At 37.2% G+C, this 24701-nt stretch overlaps 1 protein-coding gene across 1 annotated transcript in view; it reads right to left on the bottom strand.

Annotated features, from left to right (window-relative positions):
- The window catches only part of GABBR2 (gamma-aminobutyric acid type B receptor subunit 2), a 456189-nt gene that overhangs the window by 239956 nt on the left and 191532 nt on the right, over window positions 1–24701 (bottom strand). The window contains exon 5 of the mRNA XM_015618642.3: window positions 948–1049. Within this exon, the coding sequence (XP_015474128.1) occupies window positions 948–1049 (102 nt within the window). The remainder of the gene's footprint in view (window positions 1–947; window positions 1050–24701) is intronic.

Here is a 24701-nt window from a genome sequence, read left to right as displayed (position 1 = left end):
AAACATAATCTTTACCTAATAGTACTTTAAACATTCAGGCTTTCACCTCTATATTGTGGAAATAATAAAGCACACTTAGTTTACCATGCTCCAGAACGTTTCCAGCTTCAGTAGTGGTCTAGTCTTACACAAGTCAATACTCTTGCTTTAATTTTTTTTTTTATTTTTTTTTTTAAACATCAATTAGTCTACTAAGGTTTTCTTGTAACCTGTTTCACACATATTTAAGCATTTGCAGGATTGTGGCTTTGATTGTGTCATATGTACTTGATGCCAGAATAAATTTGATCTTCCCCATTTGAAAGTGCTTTCTCCTGCTGTTCAATCGTTTTTTTTCATGTTCCTGTGCAGTTTAAGATTCATATCTCCTGTGTCTAGTTTATTGCTGGTTGCACTGCATGGTAATGCTAAAATATAGTTTTAATTTTATGAGATTCCAGAAGTCTAATAAATCATTCTAGTAAGAGAAGGATGGGAAAATATTCCACTACCAAATTTATTTTTCCTTCTTTTTTCCTTATGATTCATTTGAAATCATGCAGATGATGTTAGCAAAGAATTCAATTTAAAATATGTAATGAAGCTAATGGAAAGAGTCTCAATATTCTTTCTACATGATAATTCACTTTAAAAGAATTCTGGTTTCAAACCTCAAGAGTTTTCACACGTATATCACTATGACTGGGGCTTTAAGTGCAAACATTAAGCCAGAAACAACTTCCCTTATTTATTATCACTATTGGAAACTATTAAAAATATTTACTATACACATAGACCTTTATTAACTTAAGAAGGACAAGGACCTCAAAATGCCAATTTTTTGATCTTATTAGGCAATGGAATGCCTAAGACACCATTCTAACACAAATTTTGTTTCTTTACTCCTCTTCACAGAAGAAAAAAAAAAAATCACCACTTTCTCTTTTTCACCAAACAGCAACACATACCTTAAGCTTCTTTACACTTGTGCAGGGATCATTGGAAAAACTCTCAGTATCTGAAATCTCGATGTCTTCGCCATAAAGGACTCCAGTCAGATCATTCCTCACCTGTCACAAGTTGAGAAAAAGGCAAACTAGTGAACCGAGAGCCGGCGAGAAGGAAGCAGATGGACTGCATTTATATCTGTAATGACAAGCAATGATCTTGACGATGATATATGCACCCACATAGTTTTTTTCCATTTCACCTAAAATGTGATCAAGGCACTATTCCTCTATGACCACAATCTGCTACCAATGGCTGTACCATGTGAAGGACTTTACTACATGCAGCCAAAAAAATTCACATACACCCCCACAAACTTGGCTCCCACTTTGTGTCAGGGGGACAGACAATTCTTCTCTATTTCCAGTTGTTCTGTTACTTCCAGGACCAAAAACTTTGCTGTAGCCAAAGTGATGTATGAGACAGTATAAAGGGAAAAGACTCATCAAGGAAACTTATACATTCTCAAATACTGATTTCAGCTGGTCCTAGCATGAATCAGCAGAGCTTTGCTTACATCCCTTAGGGCCTGATAAAGCCTATGAACTCCTCTGTGGCCTACCCCTCTCTTAGACCACTCATCACACCACAGGGCAGCAAGAGGTAGGGTTGGCTTGAAGGTAGCACATGCAACCAGGTACTAGCAGATTTTTTTCACCTACCCTATAGTGGCAAGACTGTCCTCTTTGAGCTGCCTAATGGCACAAAGAAAACAGATAACATACAAAGCAATCTGTAGGGTTTTTTCCCATATAACTGCTTCATGGTTTTCTGTCTTAGTAGCTGCTGGTGTTCCTCCAGCCACATGACTGCAAAACCAGTTCCACATTACCATTCCTAATAGACAAGCAAAAATAATTTTAGTCTGCAACATGATTACAGACTGAAATGAAGAGAGTGGCACACCAATTTTAAGATAATAGAATTACGATCGCATCAATTGGAGTGATAGTCTATTTAATTTATTTGTAATAACAGAAATAGGAGAAGAAAATCACTGTAAAACAGGTATCCCACATGAAAACGCAGAAAATAGAGGATGGAAGATATGTGACATTAAACAGGAGAATTTAGAGACCTGTGTGTCATATGCAGATACTTTCTGATGACCCTGTAGGGGTCCTTTCCTGACAATCATCAGTATACCAGATGCCTTAATTACCTCTTTCATGGCCTCTATGTCATCTTATCCCCTTTAGTCAAGCTTTAAAATTACTAAGACACATTTTTTTTCTTTCTAAGCTTTTACAATGATTAAAACAAATGGACATATCAGTAACTTTTCATTAAAGATTGTTTTATTTCAGAGAAGCAAGTCAGAATGGTCAGCCCGCCATAATTTGAGTTACATCCTTTATCCTTCTGTGATGTTACCAGTTTTTAAACTCATTTTGTGAAAATGTGTTCACAAAAAGTGATTAGTAGTGACTTCTTTTTCTGCTTCTATACTACTAAAACTGAATTATTGTTATTTTGGCTCCAGCAATGTCATTAACTGCTCCTTACAAGAGAGGTCTGTCTCAATAGAAAGAAAAATTGGGTTTTTTTTAAAGAAACCATCAGAGATAACAAAAGGAAATAAACCTCTCTTGATCATAGTTTAGCCAATGTCCAAAATCCTTCTACCTAGTGTAAGAAAACACTAGAGCAATCATTTGTTACTGAACAAAAAATATCATTTTCCTTACTTAGCATCAATGTGCTTTCCAAAGTAATACAATTTGTCATATGCTTCTACCCAATACTGTCCTACTTTCTTCAGCATGACAATAATTTCTTAATTTCAATTTTTCTTTTCTGATATTTTCTGAGCAATTCTAGTAAGTCTTTTAATCAAAGAAAGTCTAGTTTAACATTATTCAGCTAAACTGAGGAGAAAACAGCTGATTTACCAAATACTGTCTAGTCAAATTAGGCCATTTTTAACATAAGAACAATGACAAAAACACACCTTAAATATTATTAAAACTTATGGATAGGCTTCAGTGGCTGGTGGGCACAAGGCTGATGATTATAAAAATTATACTTCAGTCTACTGACTTCTTGGGATTCCATCCCTTCAGAATTTGGCACTTAAGGAGTTAAATTGTGTATGTTGGGTTCTTTTGTAAACAGTGCTTATTTAAATTCAGCCACTGAGAAATTTCTTCGACATCTCCCCTGGCTCATCTGCTAGAAGCAAAGTGTCTGTGGCTTTCAGAGCTCCTAGACTTTTTATTTATCTACTGATTAATCTCCCAAAAGACACACCTTACTAGATTTTGTGCAAAGAAGTTTAAAACCTTTTCTTTTTACTGCTGGAAGCAGATTTTTGCTGTTTTCCAGATGCATCTGTTGTGGAGATTTTTCAAAAGAAAGATGATTCTTTCCCATTATCCCAACAAGATATTAGCAGCTCTGTAAGAATTTAAAAAGATTTTTCTAAAAGTCAACATTTCCCTTTCAGTGCTCTGACTTATGTCTGATACATCATCTAATGTCCCAGGTCTTGAAGCTTTTTTACTATATTTTCCAGTTTTACTTCTCATTTCCATACTTTTTTTTTTTCCCCCACCAATCTCAGGTTCTTTTCTTCCTTTATAAATACTCTAAATATATAATGTAACGGAAATTTGTGGTTTTCTTTCTACAGAGGTTCTTTCAGATAAATTTAAATTTCAGATAAGTTTAAATTTAAGAACCTTCTGATTTAGATTTAGGTCCAAAGTCAAAACTTGCAAAGCCTCACCTCTAGTTCTAGAGCTGCCAATCCTGATGCAAATATTCCTATGTTGGATGAATTTTGTGAAACTGAGAATACAAAATGCTGCATGTTTTGTTTTAGCAGATGCTTGCAGTCCTGGAAAGCGTATCACCAGCAGTTTTAGTACAAGCAGTTTTAGAGCTCAGCAGCAATCGTTTCATTCCACCAACTCCAAGTAAAGAGAACCATAAACTACTGTGCTTCTGGTTTTTTGTTGTGTAAATAGGGTAATTTTAACTTTCCCAAACTGCTGCATAAAGTGATAACAAAACTGCATTAAGCTTTTATGGGGATCCACAGTTGCTAAGGAAATTTTGCACTAGCTATAACACAGAAGCAGTGTAATTCCATGTGGGTTTAGACCCTTGTTAACAATTTAATGAAGGTTGTAGCTCTGTGTCTGTTTATATTAACTTTACATACTTTATAGACAGCAATATTTCATTTTCCCAAAACAGGAACTACCAACCCTGATCACCAATAAAACTGAAAATTTTCACAAACCACTGATAGACACTTTTGCACTGTTCTGCCTACAAAACTACATTAAATCAGTATTTCACCATCCTATATATTTAATCCAGGTGGTCAACCGAAAAAAATTACTGGGGTGCAAATATGTTTACTCAGGAGCAAGTTCCAAAAAATGAAGGGTTTGTAAGGGATGCTTTTGCAGGAAGAAAAGGATGGCCCTTTTGCTTTAGGCAAAAGAGAAGATGTAATGCAAGAGAACTGTTTCTTTCTCTCTCATTCTTCCAGAGCTGCTCTGTGATTCAGCTCCTATGACTGAAATAAAGGTTTTAAAGTTTGCTACCAAGTCTTGCTGTACATTCTTTTGTGAAGTGGATGGCAGCAATACTTGCCTACCTCATAGCTCTTGTATCAAATTTAGTGATGTTTGAGAGGTGAACAACAAAGTCCCTCACCCTGCACCTGTGAAAGAAGAAATACAGGTATTTTGAGGAATAAAGAACTTGCACTGCAAAGGAAGAAATTTTAATTTCTTTAATCTCTAGAAAATTGAGAGAGTAGATAGAATAAATAGGTGGGCTGTAAAAAATGGTGAGTCTAGAGGAGATAAAATTGCAACATAATTGTGGTTGGTACCAGAAAGAACGGATTTAAGAAAATGCTTTAAAAAAGCAAAGCTTTAAGAAAACAAAGAAAATGTTGGGGAGCAGCATGGTCTGGCTCCCTAAGGAAGTGGGGCACAAGTGCACAGCCCCTGGAACAGGGATCTCACCAGCCAGCAACCAAGCAAAGGGAGCAGAACAGGCTTGGAGAGAACAGCCAGTTTCAGCCATGAGGTGACACCTCCACACAAGTTCATGGTAATAAGGCAGGTCCAGTGTAAAGCTGGGAAGTTGATTCACAAGTCTGAACAGAATCAGGTTTTGTAAAAATAACCAGGGTCAGACAGCATCCATGGTTGCTGGGCAGGTCCATACCAAAATGACAGGACTGGGGACAAGCCAACAGGGTCCCTGCCAGGCATGGCTGTGGTGGAGAGAAGGAAACTAGCACCTCACAGCATCACGAGGGCATGGACTGCAGGCACTGAGTTGAGCTGCAATGGGATGAGAGATGGGGAAAGAGGGGGCTGGGGGGTGCAGCCCTGGGAGGCTACTCAGGGGCAGAAAGGGCTTTTGGTGCTCTCAGAGCCCCAACACTGAATTTTGGGGGTTTTTTTTTCACTTTCTACATGAGCTTTGTGCAATGATTCTTTGTATACAATATATAATGGCCCTGTCCTTCACAGGGATACACAAGTTGCACACATCGTGATTTTATTTTGGGTGAGGTGAGATTGCTCACTTCAGTGAGATTATAAGCGCAAGCACCTTATGGCTTGTAGTTAATAGTTAGCATTCATTTGACAATGAAAAAAAAAAAAAGACAATTTTTTTTGCAAGCTAATTTTATCTGTTTTTTTCCAAGGAAAATGGTAAAGAAAGGTGATATTCCTGATGAACTGTCAATCTAGGGATGATAGTTTGGATTTAGGGGTCTCCACTAACCAACATTTCAAACCAGTTTTCAAATTATACCTTTAAAGACACAGCTCACTCTGTTAATCCTAACTCTGCCAGTTACAAAATGAATTTAATAATTTTTAGAATAATCATACTACTTTGCTTTTAACAGATATTTCTGATGACCTTTTGGTTCACTAAAGCTGCATGTAAGTACAGCAAGCTAAATCCTTGTCGTTCAGGGCAGTCTAATCCTACCAGATGTTGATCATAAGAGATGCCTAACAAATGAGAACTGGTCAAACCAGATGGATTACACAGTCAGATATTTCACTAAGATTTCCTGTTGTCCAGAATATACAGTGCACTTTAAAATGTTATACCAGGGGAGTTTCAGTAGAGACATATAAATATATGTGGACAAAAAAAATGCTTGAATTATTAGAAAAAATCTCCTCATTACATTGACAAAATTGTGAATAAATTGTGAGTAATTTCATAGGACAGATTACAATTTTTAGTAAAGGGATTACTAAAGATAGAGGTCTCACCATATATGATGCATATTATTCATATTATTCATTACAAGCAAACACAATTATCCCTATTTTCATTCCAATGGAACACATTACTCACATTTAGAGGCTCAGAAGCATTAAGTGAAAACTTATATCCAAGAAATACTAACTGCAGAGATACATTTTCATTGGTACATGATACACACAACATTTGGGACAACAAAAATGAAACAGGTGGTAGAACCTTATTTGAAGCAGAGAGACAATGTAAAAATAAAAATGGATAAAAAATATGCCAAGAGGAAACAGTAAAATATTATTTTGGCTAGTAGGAAATAGTTTCATTTAGAGGAAAACTAAAAAACTAAATATGTTTTATTGTGTGAAGGAGAAATGAAATCAGAACTGCAGTGAATTTAATTTTCTGTTTAAAGGAAATCAGACATTTATTAAAAGTACCATGTCTGTGGTTTTCATTGTGACAGAAAGGGAAGAAGGAACCTGGAATACTGGATTTTTATTTGGGCAAAATGCCACTGTATGGGCTTTTACAAAAAATGTGACTTTTCTCATTGAAGTAGGATCTTAGTAGCTGAGTCTAACCTGAAAACTAATGGAATCAATATTAGTCTTGCCTACAAGAAGCACCCACATGTTTCAGACTGAATCTTTCTAGAGCAATAATAAAACTGCTAATTATTCTGTTGTATCTATACGACGACTACACATTCCATTTAAAAATATTTATTATCCTCCTTTCTGCCTGGAATGGCAAATATATACATATAAGTATTGTAAATATGGTTTCACATAAAACCTACATATGTGTGACTATCAAACAGAGCACACCTATTTAAAAATAAACCTCTATGAAGTCACCTATAAAATGCTCTAATTTCCTCCCAATTTCTCTAAAGAAAAAAGAAAGAAATTTTCTTACTTCACCTTTCTTGTGTTTTTGGATCACAGAAGTTAAACATAATCAGGAACTCTGATGTTAAATCCTACCAGTTCTGTGTAAAAAGAATTGATGTAGGGTCCTTGTGGTAGGGTGGGAAGGTAATTAGGGGCATTTAGGGTGACCTACAAACAGTCCAAGTTAGAAAGTGATTTCTCTCCAATGTAGGAAAAAAACCCAATTAATCTTATCAAGAGGTGGATAGGTTGCTATGAGGTATTTGAAGAAACTACCATATTACAGTGAGATAAAAATTTAGTTAGGAAAAAACCTCAGGGATCTGCACCATAACAAATTATGAGAAGGTTAAGTTCCACTTAATCTACAGGCATGTTAAGAACACGCACATAATGTTCAGCAGGACTTTGAGCAGTCTGAAAAAACAAACTCTCTTCACTAAGACTGGACACTAAGAAAAATTAAAACACAACTCAGTAGTACAGCAGAGAGGAAAGGCATGGTACATTCCTTACAGGAAAAAAAAAAAAAAATACATAATGCACTGCCAAGACAGAAAGAATCTCAAAGAGAGTAGGCAAGAACTGAAGGTGATGATGATATATTCTATAAGAAATAGCATCTGTTCACATGAGGCGTTAAGGAGCACCAATGAATAAAACTGAAAAAGAAAATACACACAAAATATATTTCTGTTTCCTTCACTGTGAGATACCACCTACAAAACTGAGGATAATGTGATTTCTGATGGCTTCCAGGGAAATAGGACAACCATCTTTCTAGAAGTTTATCAGATGTGACTTGCAGAGAAAGCAGAACAAAATTAAAGGATGTGGAGGTTGCAATATCATACAACAGTAATTTTCATGTCAGGTATTATGAAAGAAAATAGGGGCCATATTGAGAATAGATTATTTAATAATTCATAAACCAATGCCAGAAGTGCAAGTAATTAAGTGAGAATTTAGAAATGCTTGTTTATTACAGCAAGGGAATGCAATAGGACTACTGAAGTTGGTGCAAGCATTCAAGTACCTGGGAGTGCTGAAAGACTCAGTATTTTATCTTGGGAGGAATGTGGAGGCAGACAAGCAAAGGCGCTCTATGTTATTATGTGTGAAGCGCAATCAGAACATCAGATGAAAAATATAGAATACATATGTATCTTTTTATGGAAAATTAAATTTCACAGGCTTTAAATATGAGTTTAGAGGAAAAGATACTTAAAGAATTTTTTTAAAAAAATAAAAATTTAAAACCCCCTAGAATACATAGCAAGGCTACTTCATATTGGTGAATTTAGTCTAGCCTAGAAAAAAATAATAGAACATGGAAAGTCTCACAGTACCACAAAAAAAAAGAATATATCACACCTTAGAAAAAGAAAATCAATTTCTTTTGAAGGACACACTGTACCACCACCCTCAAACCTACTTCTGTAATAGTCCACATGTAGCAAAGACTGCTTGACTACTGAACCAAGAATTAGGGACTCAAGATCTGCCTATATGACTAGAGGTGGATAATGTATAGTAGTCAATTCTTACATACATACACATTCCAAACACATTACATTCAGGAAGAGCCCATTTACTGAAACAATTCTAAACAGAATTCACTGAAAGAGATAATTCAAACAAATATGAATGATAATTAAATACGGTTTAAGAAAATGTTATCATTGCTAAAAGAGCTTTGATTTATAATTACATAAGGAAGCACCTTTATGTAAAATCCTCCTTGATTAGGCAGAATGAAAGCAACCTACCATTTATACATTTGAACTCTCTTAATCCATGATGGATACATTTTTTTTTATTCCAACACTAACTATGAAGGGTGTTACATGTATATTGCCAAAGTTAAGATAAATGAGCATTTCTAAGGAATGAGTCATCCCATCAATAAATAGATGTCTAAAACAGATGAGATTAATTGCACCCTGGAAGAACCTCTCTCCTTTCTCCATTAACTATAAATGGAGCCCAGATGACTCTCAGATACAGACAGCTGAACTCCACCTGTATTCCAGGTCTCAAAATCTAACCCTGTCTCAAAATGATGCTCCAGCTAACGCTTCCATCCACTGAAGCTTAGAAGCTGCAAAGATCCTTTACCTTAATAAAAGGTTCTCAGGGCAAGGTCAGAGGAGTGAGCTGCCTTCCTGCATCCCTTCTCAATCTATCCCTCACCCAGCTGCTGAGGGAGAACACACAGGGTCTTATTCTACTTGGCTTGTAAAATTTATTCAAACCATGGGTTTGCAAAGAACTTTAAAGTCTTTATGTATTGGGATTTTTTTTTGATTTTTTTTTTTTTTTCAGAAAACCTGGACCAAGTTTGAGGTTTTGCCATGAACTCAGTAGCTGTGCCAAAGCTACAGCTCCTCACTAATGGTTTAATTGCATCAGACTTAGGGGGCTGTGCCAGTGTTTATGAGAACTTCTGCATCCAGGAGTAAGTCTTATTATCAACTGAAAACTATGAATACAAGCCTCAGTGGGAAACTAAAAAAAGAAGAAACATTTACCTAATATAAAAATTGGATGACATTTTGATGAAAGGGAGATTATAGAACCTGTGAGGATAGAGATCACAAGGAATTATTACATTATTTCAGAAGTCCTCCAAAATAGCAATTCATATCCCTCAGACATCCTAAATGTGGAAAGGTCAGCAACATCAAGCTCAGATTTAATTCTGTTCTATGTCTGAACTGTGGAAATACTTGCCCTCCTGACAACACACTGAGGTGTTTGGGCTTTAGGCTTTTTAGGAGTACAGGGATAGGTTTTCTTAAAATTTGAGAACAGTTTAATAAAGCTTTTCATTAACTTATTTTCCACTGCTCCAAGCATCTTTGTTTAGATCAACTTTATAAAAAAAAGCCCTGCAGTTTAAACATCATAAGTATCTATTTCTTCTTTCAGAGGAAAAACAGCAAACAGACACCATTTCAGGGATCCAAGGTCATTACATTACAATGATAAGGCTACTATAAATATACTAGAAAATTTTACCATATGAACCATGTTTCAGCCCCATGTTCCTTCTTTCTGGAAAAATACATGAGAAGTTACCTTCTATCTCTTCTGACTCAGAGAGGTTCTGCTACATTAGAGAACTAAATTGGATACTAACTGGTGTGGTATTACTGGGCAGAGACAAGCAATAAGGAGATTTTAAAAATAAATATTCCTCTTTCTCTCCACTGTGTATCATTTACATTCAAAGACCTTTTTTCACTTGCACATGTATATTAAATTGAGCCATCTTTTTCTGTTTTCTTAAGACTGAAATTTTGTAGCACATTGTACTAAGGACTGTAACTTTAATCCATATGGAAACTAGAGTCAGAAGAAGATAAACTGAAGATACATTAGTACTAAAGTATTAATGCATGTCTTAGTTTTATGTATTGAAATTTCATAATACTGTTTTATTTTCAAAAATAACTTTCTGAGTCTTTGAAGTGGAAATAATTGCTCACTTATTAATTTTCTGCTGTCTCAGATGGTCACTAATATCGTTCCTGTTACCACTGGGATTATTATCTGAGGAAACAATAGGTTTAAAAACCCAAATGGCCACTTTCTGCACGTGCAAGGACTGCTGATCTGATCGTTCTGTCAAAATGCTTCAGCATCTGCTCTCTGTGAAGACACCATATTAGCTTTATTCATAATTTATATTTATTTATCACACAGAATACCAAAATAGTTTCACAAATATTTGTGAAGCACAAATATTTTTAATTTCTTTTTCATTCTCTCCCTCTGTGGGATGCAGAAAATCATCAGCAACGTAGATCCAAAGAAGGATTTTGAATCTGACTGAATAGTTGGCATCAAGAGTCTGCAATCACTCACTTGTACTGGAGGAACTGAGGAGTTATGAAATCTCTAACAACTAAGATACTGTCAGTGTTACAGGAAAGTCTCTTTTCTCCCTGCTTTCAAGCCTCACAAGCCACAAGAAGGCTGAAATTCACAATCTTAGTAGTGGAAGTCTTCACAATGGGAACAATTTCCTTCCCTTTGGATCTCTTTGAAGTACTGCATATTTTTTTTTTAAAAAAAAAAAGACATACTCTCTCACAGGCTAGCTGAAAGGCTACATAACTTAGGGGGAAAAGATCATCCACAAATACCAATCATGCTTATATTTACAGAAAGGACCTATGTAAATTCCAGCTGTAAATCCCAACTGATGCCCAAATCTGCTAACTTAGCTGTTACTACATTCAGATCTACATACCTTACATGACTCTGCAGAGGGAGCTAAACATTCTGATAAGAATACTCAGTAAGTTCAATTTTACTGTCATTTGATGCTGCAAGGAGGGTCAAATGGCCAAAGAAAACTAATATTGTTCTGTTTGGGAAGTTTGTTATTCAGTGCAGTAAATCTCTGACAAAGTGATTACACGCTACACCTGCAGGAGGAAGCAGCAGTCTTGCAGGAGCTGTATGGTGGCTATGGTCTTAATTGTTGTAGGAAATCTTGCTCAAGTCTACCCATCAGTAAATGTTTCCTGAAGAAATGTCTTGATTTCACTGCTCTGTTTCCAAACAAAACAAAATAAGAAGAGGAGTGATCCTGGAAAATGTCAGAAATGCCTATAAAGTGGACCACATTCAAAATTAATGGTATCTACAATTTAGTTGCATTTACATTACCCATGAGCTCAGGAACAAATGATAAACCTAAAAAGTAAAGCTTGAAAACTCAAAACTAATATAACACAAGGCATAAAATTTCAACTGCTTAAATGTATTTTGAAAAGGTGCCATGTACTTGACACAATAGCCAGCTGTGATTTCTAGGAAGCACTCGGAGTTGACCCTGTCTCTTATACGCAGCAGCAAGCTGAAGTTCAAGGCTGCTTCAGGGAGTGTGACAGAATGTTGCTAAAAGTCTGCAATAGAAAAAATAATGGATGTTTAAATGACACTCTGTGACATAAGGGGACCTACAGTAGTTCACATCACCTGGAGAGAAGAAAGTTACAGACTAAACTACTCTTTCTCCTAATCTCTCTGCCTCCCACCTCTTTCCCCTAAAAACTGATGATTTATCAGTATCACTATCATCTGTTACATCAGTGATTTTTCTAAATTCATCATGAGACACACAACTGTCCTCCACTAAAGGCTTTGAGGAGCAAACACCTGTTAAAAAAACCAAACAAATTAAATATGGATATAATCCATAATCTCATCCTTCTTTGGAAAGCAAGGTAGTTAGCAGCCCAGTTAACCCATTCCAGTTAATGTAATCATGTACTAAGTGAAGTGAATTCACTTTTAAATCAAAGTTAAATTCAGGTAAAGCTAAAATCGTATTGTTACTATTATAGCATTTTCATCCCATTTTCTAGGACTACTAGATGATTAAATTTTCTTTTGGAATTTGGGTTCTCCTAGATTAAAGAAAATACAGTATCTATATTAATACCTGTTTTAATACTGAAGAAAACCTTGCAGCAACATTTCCTGCAATGGCGTATGACTGTTATTTCACACTTTATTTACTTCAGAATCCTCAGAAGGACACCATATGGTGGTGATAATTTACTTTACTTGAGCGTCTCAGTTTGATTCACATACTTCCTCCACTAAGATTTCAATTGCTGGCTGAAGCTGTACTGCAGCTACCTGTGAAAACTCTTTCTAGAAAAGAGATTTTCTCCAGGCTTTTGTACATACCTTCTTGAACCCTTTAATGCCTTTGTTAATTGCCCATTATTTTCTTTGACAGACTTCTATGCTCTGAGATGTCTTCCTTGTAGCCTCTTTTCCTGAAACTTCTTAAATAAAAATAATTTATTGTATGTCCTTTCTAAATAATATATGCACATTATTTTATGTTATTCCCAATGGGATTCTGAACAGGCCTTGTGCTGCATCTTTGCAGATTGTCTTAAGCATCCTCTTGGAGATTGCACTCATTCTTACAGCAATGTAGTTAAAAAAAAACCCATGGTGGCACCTTTTCATTTCATTGACTTCACACTCTCTTTTCCTGCAGAATCCTCCAGAATCGTATTAATACCAGCTGTTCGGTTTAAGAAAGTAAAGCCAATTTTATCCATGACCGAAAAATCATTAAAAAAATGTAAGCAGTCTGTCAGTACTGTCTGAGAAGAAGTCCTTAATTCAGTATTGAAACCAGAAGACAAAGTCTTCTAGGTAAGAATTCCAGGTGAGAATTACTTGAAGTGCTTTATGCTGCAAATTAGGGAACCAGTTTCAATCTCTGTTTTTGGGCCACTTGTTGGCAGCTTTAAGTGGTAAAATTATGTCTGTTTGTATGGACTGGTGGTCATCTCCTTGACCATATGTCCTAATTCTTTTCACTATTTCTGCCCTTTTTTTTTTTTTTTTTACCTTATGGATTATGTCTGAAATTCAAAGAACAGCTGGAATCAGACTTCTATATCCTCACAATACCTAGCAACGATGTGGCATGAAGAAATGTTTGTTACCATCATAAGTATATAAAATGATTTGTTTTATCCCTCTTGGGAAGGAAAGTATATATGTACCATCATTATGGGTTACACATTTGACTTCAATGGAATTGAATAATCTCCCTCAAAATAACTTCTATCTATTTATGAATTTTAAATAAATTCCATGCCATTTGTTATGTGTTTTGAATCGGTCTGAAGGATAATGCCCATTTAGCATTAAAAAACCCAAAACCAAACTGAAACATTCATTTCCTGTAAAATTAATCTCCCTCCTTTAAACAAGGAGGAGACTTAGAAGCCCAGGGAGTAGTCTCATAGTCCATACAAGCAAACTCTGTTCTGGCAAAAAGAAGCTCTACTAGACTGGGAATGAGGAGAAAGACATTAATTTTATTTAGATTATGTTTTCTTTCATTACATAACATTTCTGCTAAAGCTCTGCAGATATGTTTGAATTTAAATTTGTGGATCCTGCAATCTTAAAAGTTCTTTAAATTTCCATCTATTTATTTATTTCAATGCCAGAAAATTTTGATGAATATTATCCAGGAGTGCAAGTGTTATTTGGGTACTTAGGAAACTGACCACTCATTACTGATTTGTGTAAATAAATGTTTAAGTAACAATCTATTGACCTGGAACCACATTACCCTCCACATTACATGAACACATCAAAGTAAGGGAGGAATCAGCTACTACTTGGGTCTAAAAATGTATATTAGAGAAAGGAGGATGGGAATCCTCCCTCTTTCTCTCCCTGCCCTGACTGTTACCAGATGATGTGATAGTCTTAAGTATGGTCCTAATAGGAGAAATAGATGGTGAGTCTCTTAGTTTACAATCATTTCTCCAAACTGGTTTATAATAGATTCTAACAGACTAATTTTCAGCTTTAAAAAGTCTGTTTTATATAAGATTAACCACATCAGTAGCACCCTGCAGGTGCTCAGCTCAGCTCCTGCTTCTTTGCTGCAAGAGTTTGCCTATGACTGACACAGCAAAGGAATTTCACACGTGATCCTAGCTCTGAAACTCTCTGGAATATACTTTCTTTTTTCATACCAGCTGCTCCGTTAGTGGTTACACTTACACATTTTTCCATAAAACATGACCCTTATTATTACTGCCAAGAATGTACAGTCTGCAGTACATGTTCCCCTCAATGGCTCACAAAGAAGTATTTCTTATCTGTTTCATTATTAAAATAGAACCCAAAAAATACCTGAGACACATTAGAAATGTCTGTACTTTCATCCAGGTGCACCCAACATCCTACACTGCATGATTTGCTTTCATATCTGTTTCTTCAACTCTTCAGCAGCTCTTCAACTCTTCTGTGCATCTTACAACAGCATTTTCTGACAAATGGACTTTGTCACCCTACTGTTTTCCATGCATCATTTCAGTCATTTTCACTGGAGCAAGAAGAACAAGTACTGCCTCAATAATATAGGCCTTTTTGTATTTTCCTATTAATTAAGAAAACTCAGAATTTTCTTTTAAACATTTATCATTATGTTTAACTATGTAAAGTATTGGACAGACTATCACATGACTTTACACATCACTTGAGGCTTCTTTCCATGTTCTGGATGCTTCAATTTTAAATTACTTTCTAATCTCAATGGCTTCATTTGCTGTCAATCCCAAACGTCTCAAGAAACAATATACCTTTAGAGCAAGGTTTACTATTAGCAACAGCAGTTATAAATCTATATTTTAAGTGGTCTTAATAATTTGGATTTTTTTTTTTTTTTGCTTCACTGCTTTTCAGATCTCCTTGGCTCATCATAGTTGTCATCCATAATGTGACAGATGAAGAGCTCATACTAGCAGATGGAGAAACATCAGCTCTCTATTTTCTTCCTTTTCACTTCTACTGGCATTATCAGTATTATCTTCAATCTGCAGTTGCTCTTCAGGAATATTTTTAAGCCTCTTGTCCATTTCATAGTTTTGTGAAAACTAGATGATATAATCCAAAAATCCACTTAACTGGACTCATGTAAACAGTAATACATGGAATAAGCTGAAAGTGAATGAATGAGTGAGGATGCCACTCTCAACTCCCCAGTGTTGGGAAATAGCCCTTCTTCCCTCAGGACACTTCAGGAACCCTGTGTGACTATCTGACACATGGACTGGCTAATTGACACTGCACCAGTATCAATTTGTATACAAAATATTACTAGAGGTTAATTTCTTCCTTGTTTGTTAAGGTAAAAATAAATAGAAATAGAAATGTGACAACTCTTGGTGTGCAGACACCCCTGTCTGGAGACCTTAGCCCTACTCACTCTTTCACTGGGCACAGTTCAGAGTTTGCCAGCCTGTATTGGGACTGCAGCATGGATTGAAGGAAATCTCTGGCCACTTGCAAAAAGATGTGCATTTCAAGATATATACCTAGCAAAAAAAAAAGACATATGCTTAAAGAGCCTACAGTGCTACTACAGTACCTACACTCTTCTTCCAAAACTGAAGACAACCAATTCTATCCTGTTTTTCCACTGAAAGCAATGCCAAGATAGAGCTCAGACTTTAGAGGAAAACCATAAGATTGATTTGCAGTTTGGAAATAGACTGTACAGCAAGAGACTAAATGAGCTCTAAGATGGATTAAGACAGAACTGGATCTTGATGATAGTCTGTACATGATAAATTACCTACTTAAGGAGATTTTCTAACTTCAATCTCTTTAATCTAGCAGACAAAAATGCCTAAAATATAGTGACTGGAGGTTAAAGATGAAATAAGTCACATTTTTTAAGGTGTATCAGTAACCACTGAGACAGTGACAAAGAAAGTAGAGAATTTCACAGCCTTCTGGTGTTCTTGAGCATGAAGACTTGGAAAACCAACTGGATTATTCGTATATTAATTAGATTCTGTAGCATTTTCTCTTAACAAACAAAAAAAAAATCTACATTTTGACTAGATAAAATCAAACTTTCCTATTTTGAAATTTTCACTGGGTGCAGTATAACTCCCAGCCCTCATTTATTTGTACTTAGTGTCTGCATTTTTGAAATTATAATAAATCTCTGTAGGTAATAAAAACTGCAAATTCTTTGTTATTTGCAGAAATTAGGTCTTTTTAACTGTTTAAGATCTACTGACTGAAAACACTTTCATTCTCTGGCAGCAACCTGAGCACAAAGGAATAACATGTTGTACTGGGTCTGGCTGGAATGAAGGTATCAACTCAGCTCTGTTCACAGCAGCCTGTGTGCTGCTGTGCTCTACACCAGTGGCTAAAACAGCACTAATAACCCACCAGAGTTTTAGCTATTACCAAATCATTCTTGCACAGCGTTAAGAATTTCTCTCTGTCTCCTGTCCCACAAAATCAGTAAACTTGGAACAGGTAAGATTCTGGGAGGGGACCCAGCCAGGACAGCTGATCCAAACTGACTAAAAGGATATTCTTTACCATATGACACCATAGTCAGAAACAAACCTGGAACATGACAGGTTTTTTAAGGAAAAATACATATATTTTAATACCAAAAGGAAATTTATCAGTTGGAATTCCTGCAAAATAGAGGTCACAATGCTTTAGTCAGAAAGCACTGCATCTAAACTATGTGATGGACACTGGCAGAATCTTAGCCTTAATAAACAAAATCCTTTTTGAAAGTTCTTCCTGTCCTGTAGACAGGTAAGAACTTATATTTTTTTGGTGCAGACATGTTAAGATCTGGAATCTCAGGTGCCATACAGTTCAGCATTTGCTTATCAAGTAATTCTATTTAGCTTTCTTTTTTTCACAGATAAGTTTGCAGCTAGGCCCAGCTACAGCTGAGATTGCTTTTCTTTCATTGCATCACTGACTGAAATTCAAACACACATACTGCGTACATCTGAAAAGATGTGCACTATTTTTCCCTCCATCTTTTATTCTTATGTTAAGTTTTACAGGAAAGAGGTCTTTGATTATAATAATTGAAAATGAATGTTCATTCAGTTCTTGTCTACAGTTTTATTTTAAATTGGCATAGAATTTCTACCACAGATTCAAAAGATCTGAGCCTTGCTTAAGGTTGCTTTTTAGTAAATGCAAATCACATACTTCATCATGAATTACCACAGACTGCTTAATATTCATTCAGTAGAAGTTATGTTTCCATAAGAGAAATAAAAATTAATCAATTTACTTTCAAGTAACCATTTTGTTTCTTTTGCAAATATGTGCAGCCTGTATTCAAACCTCAGTATGTTCCATTTTTCAGGCTGCCTGATTACTTTCACTAAACTCTGATCAATGAGAATAGCTGTCACAACATACAAGTGCTCTTCTGTATTTTTCAGTAAGGGACTATAGGCATTTGAGGCAGGTGTCCCTTCACCTTGTTTTATTGCTCGTGTAGTCTCTCTTGTTCCCATCACCCTGCATCCTGTGCTCTTGATCCCCCCACCCATCATCTCACTCAGGTATAGATCTCTGTCCCCTGTGGTTAATGCTACACAAAATGAATCCCAAACACAGAGCAATTCCTGAAAGCCAAGGCAGCATTCTGGCCCTGAGGCATCAGTTATGCAGGCATGTCCTCAGTCATCCGAAAAATTGAAACTTTACACAGGTCACACCCTGCTAGTACAGTAAATATTTAAGAAGACCAGTTCTGAATCTAGTAGCTTGTTTTATCAAGACCATTCAAATTTTATCTTTACCTTTTTTTTGAGTCAAAAATTTGCCAAAGGGTGTTGGTCAACAAAATACATGAATCTTGCCAGAGGAAGAAAGCCTCAATCAGGGGTAAATTTAAGAAAGTATTTTATATGGAAACAATGAAACAAATTATGCAGAGCATTTTAAGGACACAAAATTTAAGCTAAACAAGGCAGTCAGGGTAGGGGAATTTCATTAGTTTTGTATTTGTAGAGTTGCACAAAAGATAAGTAATGTTAAGAGAAGAGCTCAAAACAGCTAGATTCCAGGAGAAACAGTGTTGAGAACTTCTTGCTTTTCGCCTTTGCATTCATCCTAAAGTGTACAGTATTCATATAAACAAAACCATCCATGAGACCACTGCTGATGATATCCACCACAGAAAACTTCATAGCATGGTTTTCATTCCACCAAGCTAGACAAGCAAAGCAAAGCTGTTCTGAGGGAAAACCTCAGGACGGATTGCAGAAGACTGACAAGGGTAACACAGAGCACTTGTCTGTTCCACCAGTGCAAAAGCAAACACTTTTGCAATCATTAGACCTGACAAAGGCAAAACATGAGATTTTTACGAGGCTGTAGGCAAGTTAGTTTTCTAGTGCATCAGAACACCATACAGCCTGAAATTAAACAAATAAAGCTAAAGCTAAAATGACGAAAATGACTGGAAAACAAAATAAGAGCTAAAGGCTACAGTGCAGTGTACCATAATCAAAAGGTAATTCATATATTTTCCTCCTCCTCTTCTCTGGGGAATATCACTTCAATGATAGCCCTGCAATCTCTGGTACTGTGAGGAATGTAACTTTTCAGTACAGACAGGGAAACATATCAGAGCTGGGAACTCTGCATGCAACAAACTGCATGAGCATGGCGATTAGGATCCATGCTAGCCTAAGAGTCTCTGAACTCCTATGAATTCTTACATGATTATCAGGACTAGATAGAAAACCATATAATGAAAATCAAAATTTATATAATTTGTTTCATTTTGAAACAGATCCCACCCTCTTAAACCTTCCAGCTAGTGATTTCAGTGCCAATATAAACTGAAGTTTTACAGTCTTAGTGAAGACATCTTGAAAAGACATGTGGACAATTCTTAATGATACCGGGCAGTGATGAAAATGACTTAAAGGAAATGAAAGGCTACATCTTTCATTGATAAAGATGATGCAGCTGGATTCTGCACTCATTCTGTATAAAATTAGTTTCTCCTCTATAGAATCGCTTTACACAAAGGGCACATACCTCTACTACATGCACCCTCAAGAAGCAGAAGGGTCACAGGAGGGAAGTTTTCAAGCTGGAGACATGACAAGATTCAGAAGAGTTCAGCACAAAGCAAGGGGGGAAAAGTGGGCCAAGTAAGGGCTGTGGAAAACATTCCTGCTTCCTTCTTAGTGACTGCAAACAAGCACTTTGTTGTGTCCTTCCTTGAGGGCAAGAGGAACTATGGGGGTGTATGGCTCCACATTGAATAGGACATTTGTTTTGTGGATGGATTCCTGCTTCTGTAGGAATCCATGGTTTCAGTGATCACCATGCAAAGCACCACTCCTGATAACTGCAAAGCCATAGCCTCTTGTTTCCCACACATACACTTTGACTGATGCGTTTTTCTAAATATTACTGTTTATTTCCTTATTAGGAAAAGTATCTGCAACCTGAGTATGCAATTGAGATGGCTTAACAGATTACCCTAGTTCTTGACATCTGTTTGTCCTGTCTGGAAATTTGCACTTGATCACAGAACAGCTTTGGTGCCTGTTAGGACCTGCTAATGCCATATATGGTCTTCTCTGTCATGGTGAAGTTGGTTTGAATTTCTCTTAGCCACCCCTGTCCAGACTGGGGATGTAAAACATGTGAGAACAAATCTCCACTATGTCTCCACATGGCAAACAAAGGCGAAACAAAGGTACTCCTGCTCATGCTACATTATTAACTAAGAAATGACTAGAACAGTCTCTGCAAAAGGAAAACCAACATCTGCTCATTTCTTATCACCCAAGCACTGCCAGCTCAATGTCCATATACAGGTTCAACTTCAAAAAAAGTTTTGTAAGCAACATGTTCTCTACAACACTGTCTAATTTGGTTCTGTACTCCTGCTCCCTTTAGTAGATGTGTAATTTGCAGAATGAAATACAGGGATTCACCACCCACCTTCCTCCCTCAGAGCAGTGCAGAGCAAACAGAAGTATTTCTTGTTATGCATCTGTTTAAGAGTACCTGGACATATTCCTCATTTTCCACCTACACTGTACCCTTCTGAAATGTGTTATACTCCCATTTATTACAGTAGCAAAAGTACTTGGAGTTACTGCCAAAAAAGTTAGTAGATGTCTGCCATTCTGATGATTAGGTCCTCATCCTGGTAGTGGGATGATGCGAGTTTGAATTAGTTTCAGAGGATTCAAAGAGAAGAGAATGGAAAAGAGTTTCCACTTCCTCGACATGCTCTTGAATGAGAAACTAAAGCAAAAATATCATCTGCAGAAACAGCTTTCTGAGAGAAATCACTGACCTCCATTCAGCCTTTAGCAGCCAGTAGCAGTCTGGAGTCCAGAAATTCATTTGGGGATGTGAATTCTGCATGAACGGAAGTACATCCCTACAGTCTCAGAGGAAGGCTTTAACTTCCTAGAAAAATGGCAGCATTTATAATACACAGAAATCTTGGTGCTGACTCTTGGTTACCTTTACTAGCTCATTGGTCTGTGTGCTGTCATCTCTGCCTCTGGTTTTAGGAATGCACCCAAAAATGATTTATCCACTATCCCATCAATTGTGCCAGGAGGAAGAACTACAAAACTCCACAGGTTTTGAAGCTAGGCATAAGAAGCCTATATGCTTTTTACAGACCTAGCTTTATGAACCTCTGGAAAGTTTCTTCACAGCAATTGCAAAGAGCTCTGGAGAAGAAGTTAAGACAGCCAATGAAACAGTTTTAGTGAATTTAACTCCTATTTAACATGTATGTGATTTAGCTTTTGACATTTACAGAAAGGTTTGATCTCAAGTTCTTTCTGACAGTATTGATTGCAGTCAAAGTTTAGAAATGTGTGTGCTGGAAGTCCTCATGCATTCATTGAGCCAGGTAATATTAATACAATGCCCAAGTAGCTTGTCTGATCTAGACTAAAAAAAAAGTCATTTGGCAAAAATTAAAACACCTTCAAGGATCATAATAGTAGATTATTATCATAAAATTTTCTATAATCAGAGTTTGATTAATTCTGTATTTTCTAGCAAAACAAAATAATATATATTTCTTAAGTAAGTTCTCTGTAAGGTGATGGAACACTGATTAGGCAAATCAAAAATTTTCACTTGCAGAAGGAACTTACAATTCTGATTGACTGGATCTAAGAAAGAACAAGGAAAGAAGGTTCTTGTTAAGAATGGGGTTTGTCTAAAATCCACAAGAATTTATCACTGAAAAGGACTGCCTGGTACAACCAAAGAGTTGATACACAGATTTAAAATGTACACACATGGGAGGTCTCTTCATATGCTGTAGGCTGCAAAACATTTTACAGAACTCAAATTTAAATCTGCAATAAAATATTTAAGGCTACAGCTATAAAGATCCAAAGGAAGAGAGTTAAAATGAGAGCATTTGAAACCATCACCAATGTCTTATGGTTCTGCAACAGCTGGAATCTCTTTAATTAAAATCCTGGAGTATCTAGAAAGCTTACCGCATGTAAAGCCTACTACACTTCATTTTCTGATTCCTGTTAACAAGATCATACAGAACAACCCTTGTGATGATCTGTTTCTTTTTTGTAATGGGAATTTCTTTATTCCCTGTGTCATCTATAACTTTCACAAGTTTGTAAGCTGTTCTCCCTAAAGTAATGAATTTATACAATTTAAAAAATCGGTCCCAGGGCTATTCCTTTAAAAAGAAAAAGTCACTATGAACTTCTTTATCCTAAAAATGCTGCTGTTTGCTACAGTCTTCCCTCTGGCTGTGCTTCTGAACTGGCTTAAAACTCCCTGAACTCATCCAATCTTCCCTGTTCTGCCCAGGTCCTGCAGGGCACTGTACCAACCAAAATAAAATTCAGCCAAGCATTAAAATCCTCTCTAACAGTTCTAAGAAATCAATTAGCTTACCATCTCTGACATAATTTTCCCTTAATAAAACTATGTTGTGATTTATTTTTCCTGCCCTCTGCCTCTCTTTTTATTATCTCCATGGAGACTTTGCTTTTTGTGTGTCCCAAACAGACATGGCAGTCTGTACAGCCATGTGGTCTTTCCTTTGTGATCCTCTGGGCACAAGGTCCAGGATAATGAGAAAATTCAGGAATCCTCTGAGAAACTTGAAGGCGCCTGCTACTGCCAGGCAATGATGAGATAAGGAGAGCCATGCCAGTGTGGCTCCAAAATGCTCTAGCAAGTTCTAATGAACCTTGGTTCTTGGGTGCCCTTGACCCAAGGTGCTTCGAGCCCTCTTGCAGCTACCTTCTAACTACAGAGGGTCAAGGATCCTTTCAGCTGGTGCTCAGGAGAGGCCTCCATAAGAGCCAAGCCCAGAGCACACTCCAAGGGACAGCCAAGCACAGAAGTTTGTGCAGGAGGGCACAAAAAACAGAAAAAATGAGAGGTGTAAGAGAGAGAGGCACACAACTGTGTTCAAATCAGCATAAACAGTCTCAAATGTGGTAGTGACACAAAGGCTGCACAACAGCAGGAAAGAAGAGATACAGACAGACAGACTGACTTCTTAGAGACACTACAGTTTCAATATCCCTGGACCCCAAGCTGCAGTAGAGATTCAAGCTGTCCATGCCATGTCAAGGATCTCTGGCACCAAGAGGAAAACTCCTGATTCACGAAAACGTTTACAAATATGACAGATTCAATACGGTCCCAGTAGCATAGAGAATCCTGAAGATGACTGAGATGTGCTTTCAAGTAAAATATCTGTGACCCCTAAACCTAACCTTAAGTCTTACAAGGCCACTAGGAAGGAATAACAAGAAACAGTAGTGGGTAGCTCCTTGCTGTGGAGAACAGAGGAACTCATCTGTGGACCTGACCTATGATCTAGGGAGGTTTGCTGCTTTCTGGGTACCTGGATCCAGGATAATGTTGAGAGGGTGCCAAAGCTTTACTGACACTTACTATTATTCCCTGCTGTTCTTCCATGTGCACACCAATAATGCTGCCTGGAGAATATAAAAAGTGGCTTCAAGCTCTATGGGCAGTGGTCAGGAGCATAGGGGTCCATGTGGTTTTGTCCTTACTCCTGCTGTTGAGGGGAAAGGCTGTGAGGAGGAGGCAGCTGGTAATACATATCCACAACTGGCTGTGGAGCTGGTTGTGGTCAGAGGGTTTTGATTTCCAAAACTATGGAACCCTGTTTGTGGGTCAACATTTGAGAGATGGGATCCTTCTTACTGGGTGGGACAAAGTTATCTTTGCCAGCAGAATGGCTGACCTGGTAAAGAGGCATAAAGAGGTACTTTAAATAAAGAATGACAGTGGAGAGTGAGTTACCAGAAGCGCTGTGAGACAGTGAAGGGCAGGGAGAGTTGATAAGCAAAGGGCCTGGAGTGACATGACCAAAAGGGATCACAAAATCAGCAAAACAAAGCTTAAGCAGCCTAAGCAGGGTAAAAGTAAGCAAGGATGTGCCTACAAGGCACCATTATGAAGAAATCTTCACATCATTTTGGGAAATCAGCATGTGGGGTTGCCCTCTGCAGTGCCTCTACACTAATGCATGCAGCATGGAGAATAAACATGGTGACTGAGGTACCAGTGAGCTGAGGTGGGGCTACCATTTTATGGGTCTCAAAGATAGAGGTGGGATGGATCATGTAACTTGAGTGATGCAATGGGATACAGGCTCCTTTGGAAGCAGGAGAGGAAAAAGAGGAGGTGGGGTTTCCTTTTATGAGGCAGAACAGCTGGACTATATGGAGCTCTTCCTAGGGATGGAAAATGAGCCAACTGAGATTTTGTGGGCAAACAGCTATTGAGCACACCAATGTAGGTGATACTGGATTGTGTTAATAGTCAAACAATCATGGTGACTGGAAAAAGTGGCTGAAGACTGGAGGAAAGAAAATGTCAGGGAACTACAGGCCAGTCAACCTCACCTCAGTCCTTGAGAAGGTGATGGAATATCTACGTAGACTTCAGCAAGACTTTTGACATTGTTCTGTAATATTCTCATGGAGTTAATAGAGTATGAGCTGGACAAGCAGAGAGTGAGGTAAATTGAAAACTGGCTCAAATGGCTGTGCCCAGTGGCATGAGGTCTAGGTGAAGCCCAGAAGGTAGAGTTGTACCCCAGGGGTCAGTGCTGGCTCCTGTTCAACATCTTCATTAATGATTCAGATGATGGGGTAAGGCTGCTGATGGCACATAACTGGGACTTAAACAGAACAGGGT

The sequence above is a fragment of the Parus major genome, chromosome 2 (assembly GCF_001522545.3).
Source record: "Parus major isolate Abel chromosome 2, Parus_major1.1, whole genome shotgun sequence".
NCBI classification, from domain to species: Eukaryota; Metazoa; Chordata; class Aves; order Passeriformes; family Paridae; genus Parus; species Parus major.
This window is presented reverse-complemented; position numbering and strand designations above follow the sequence as displayed.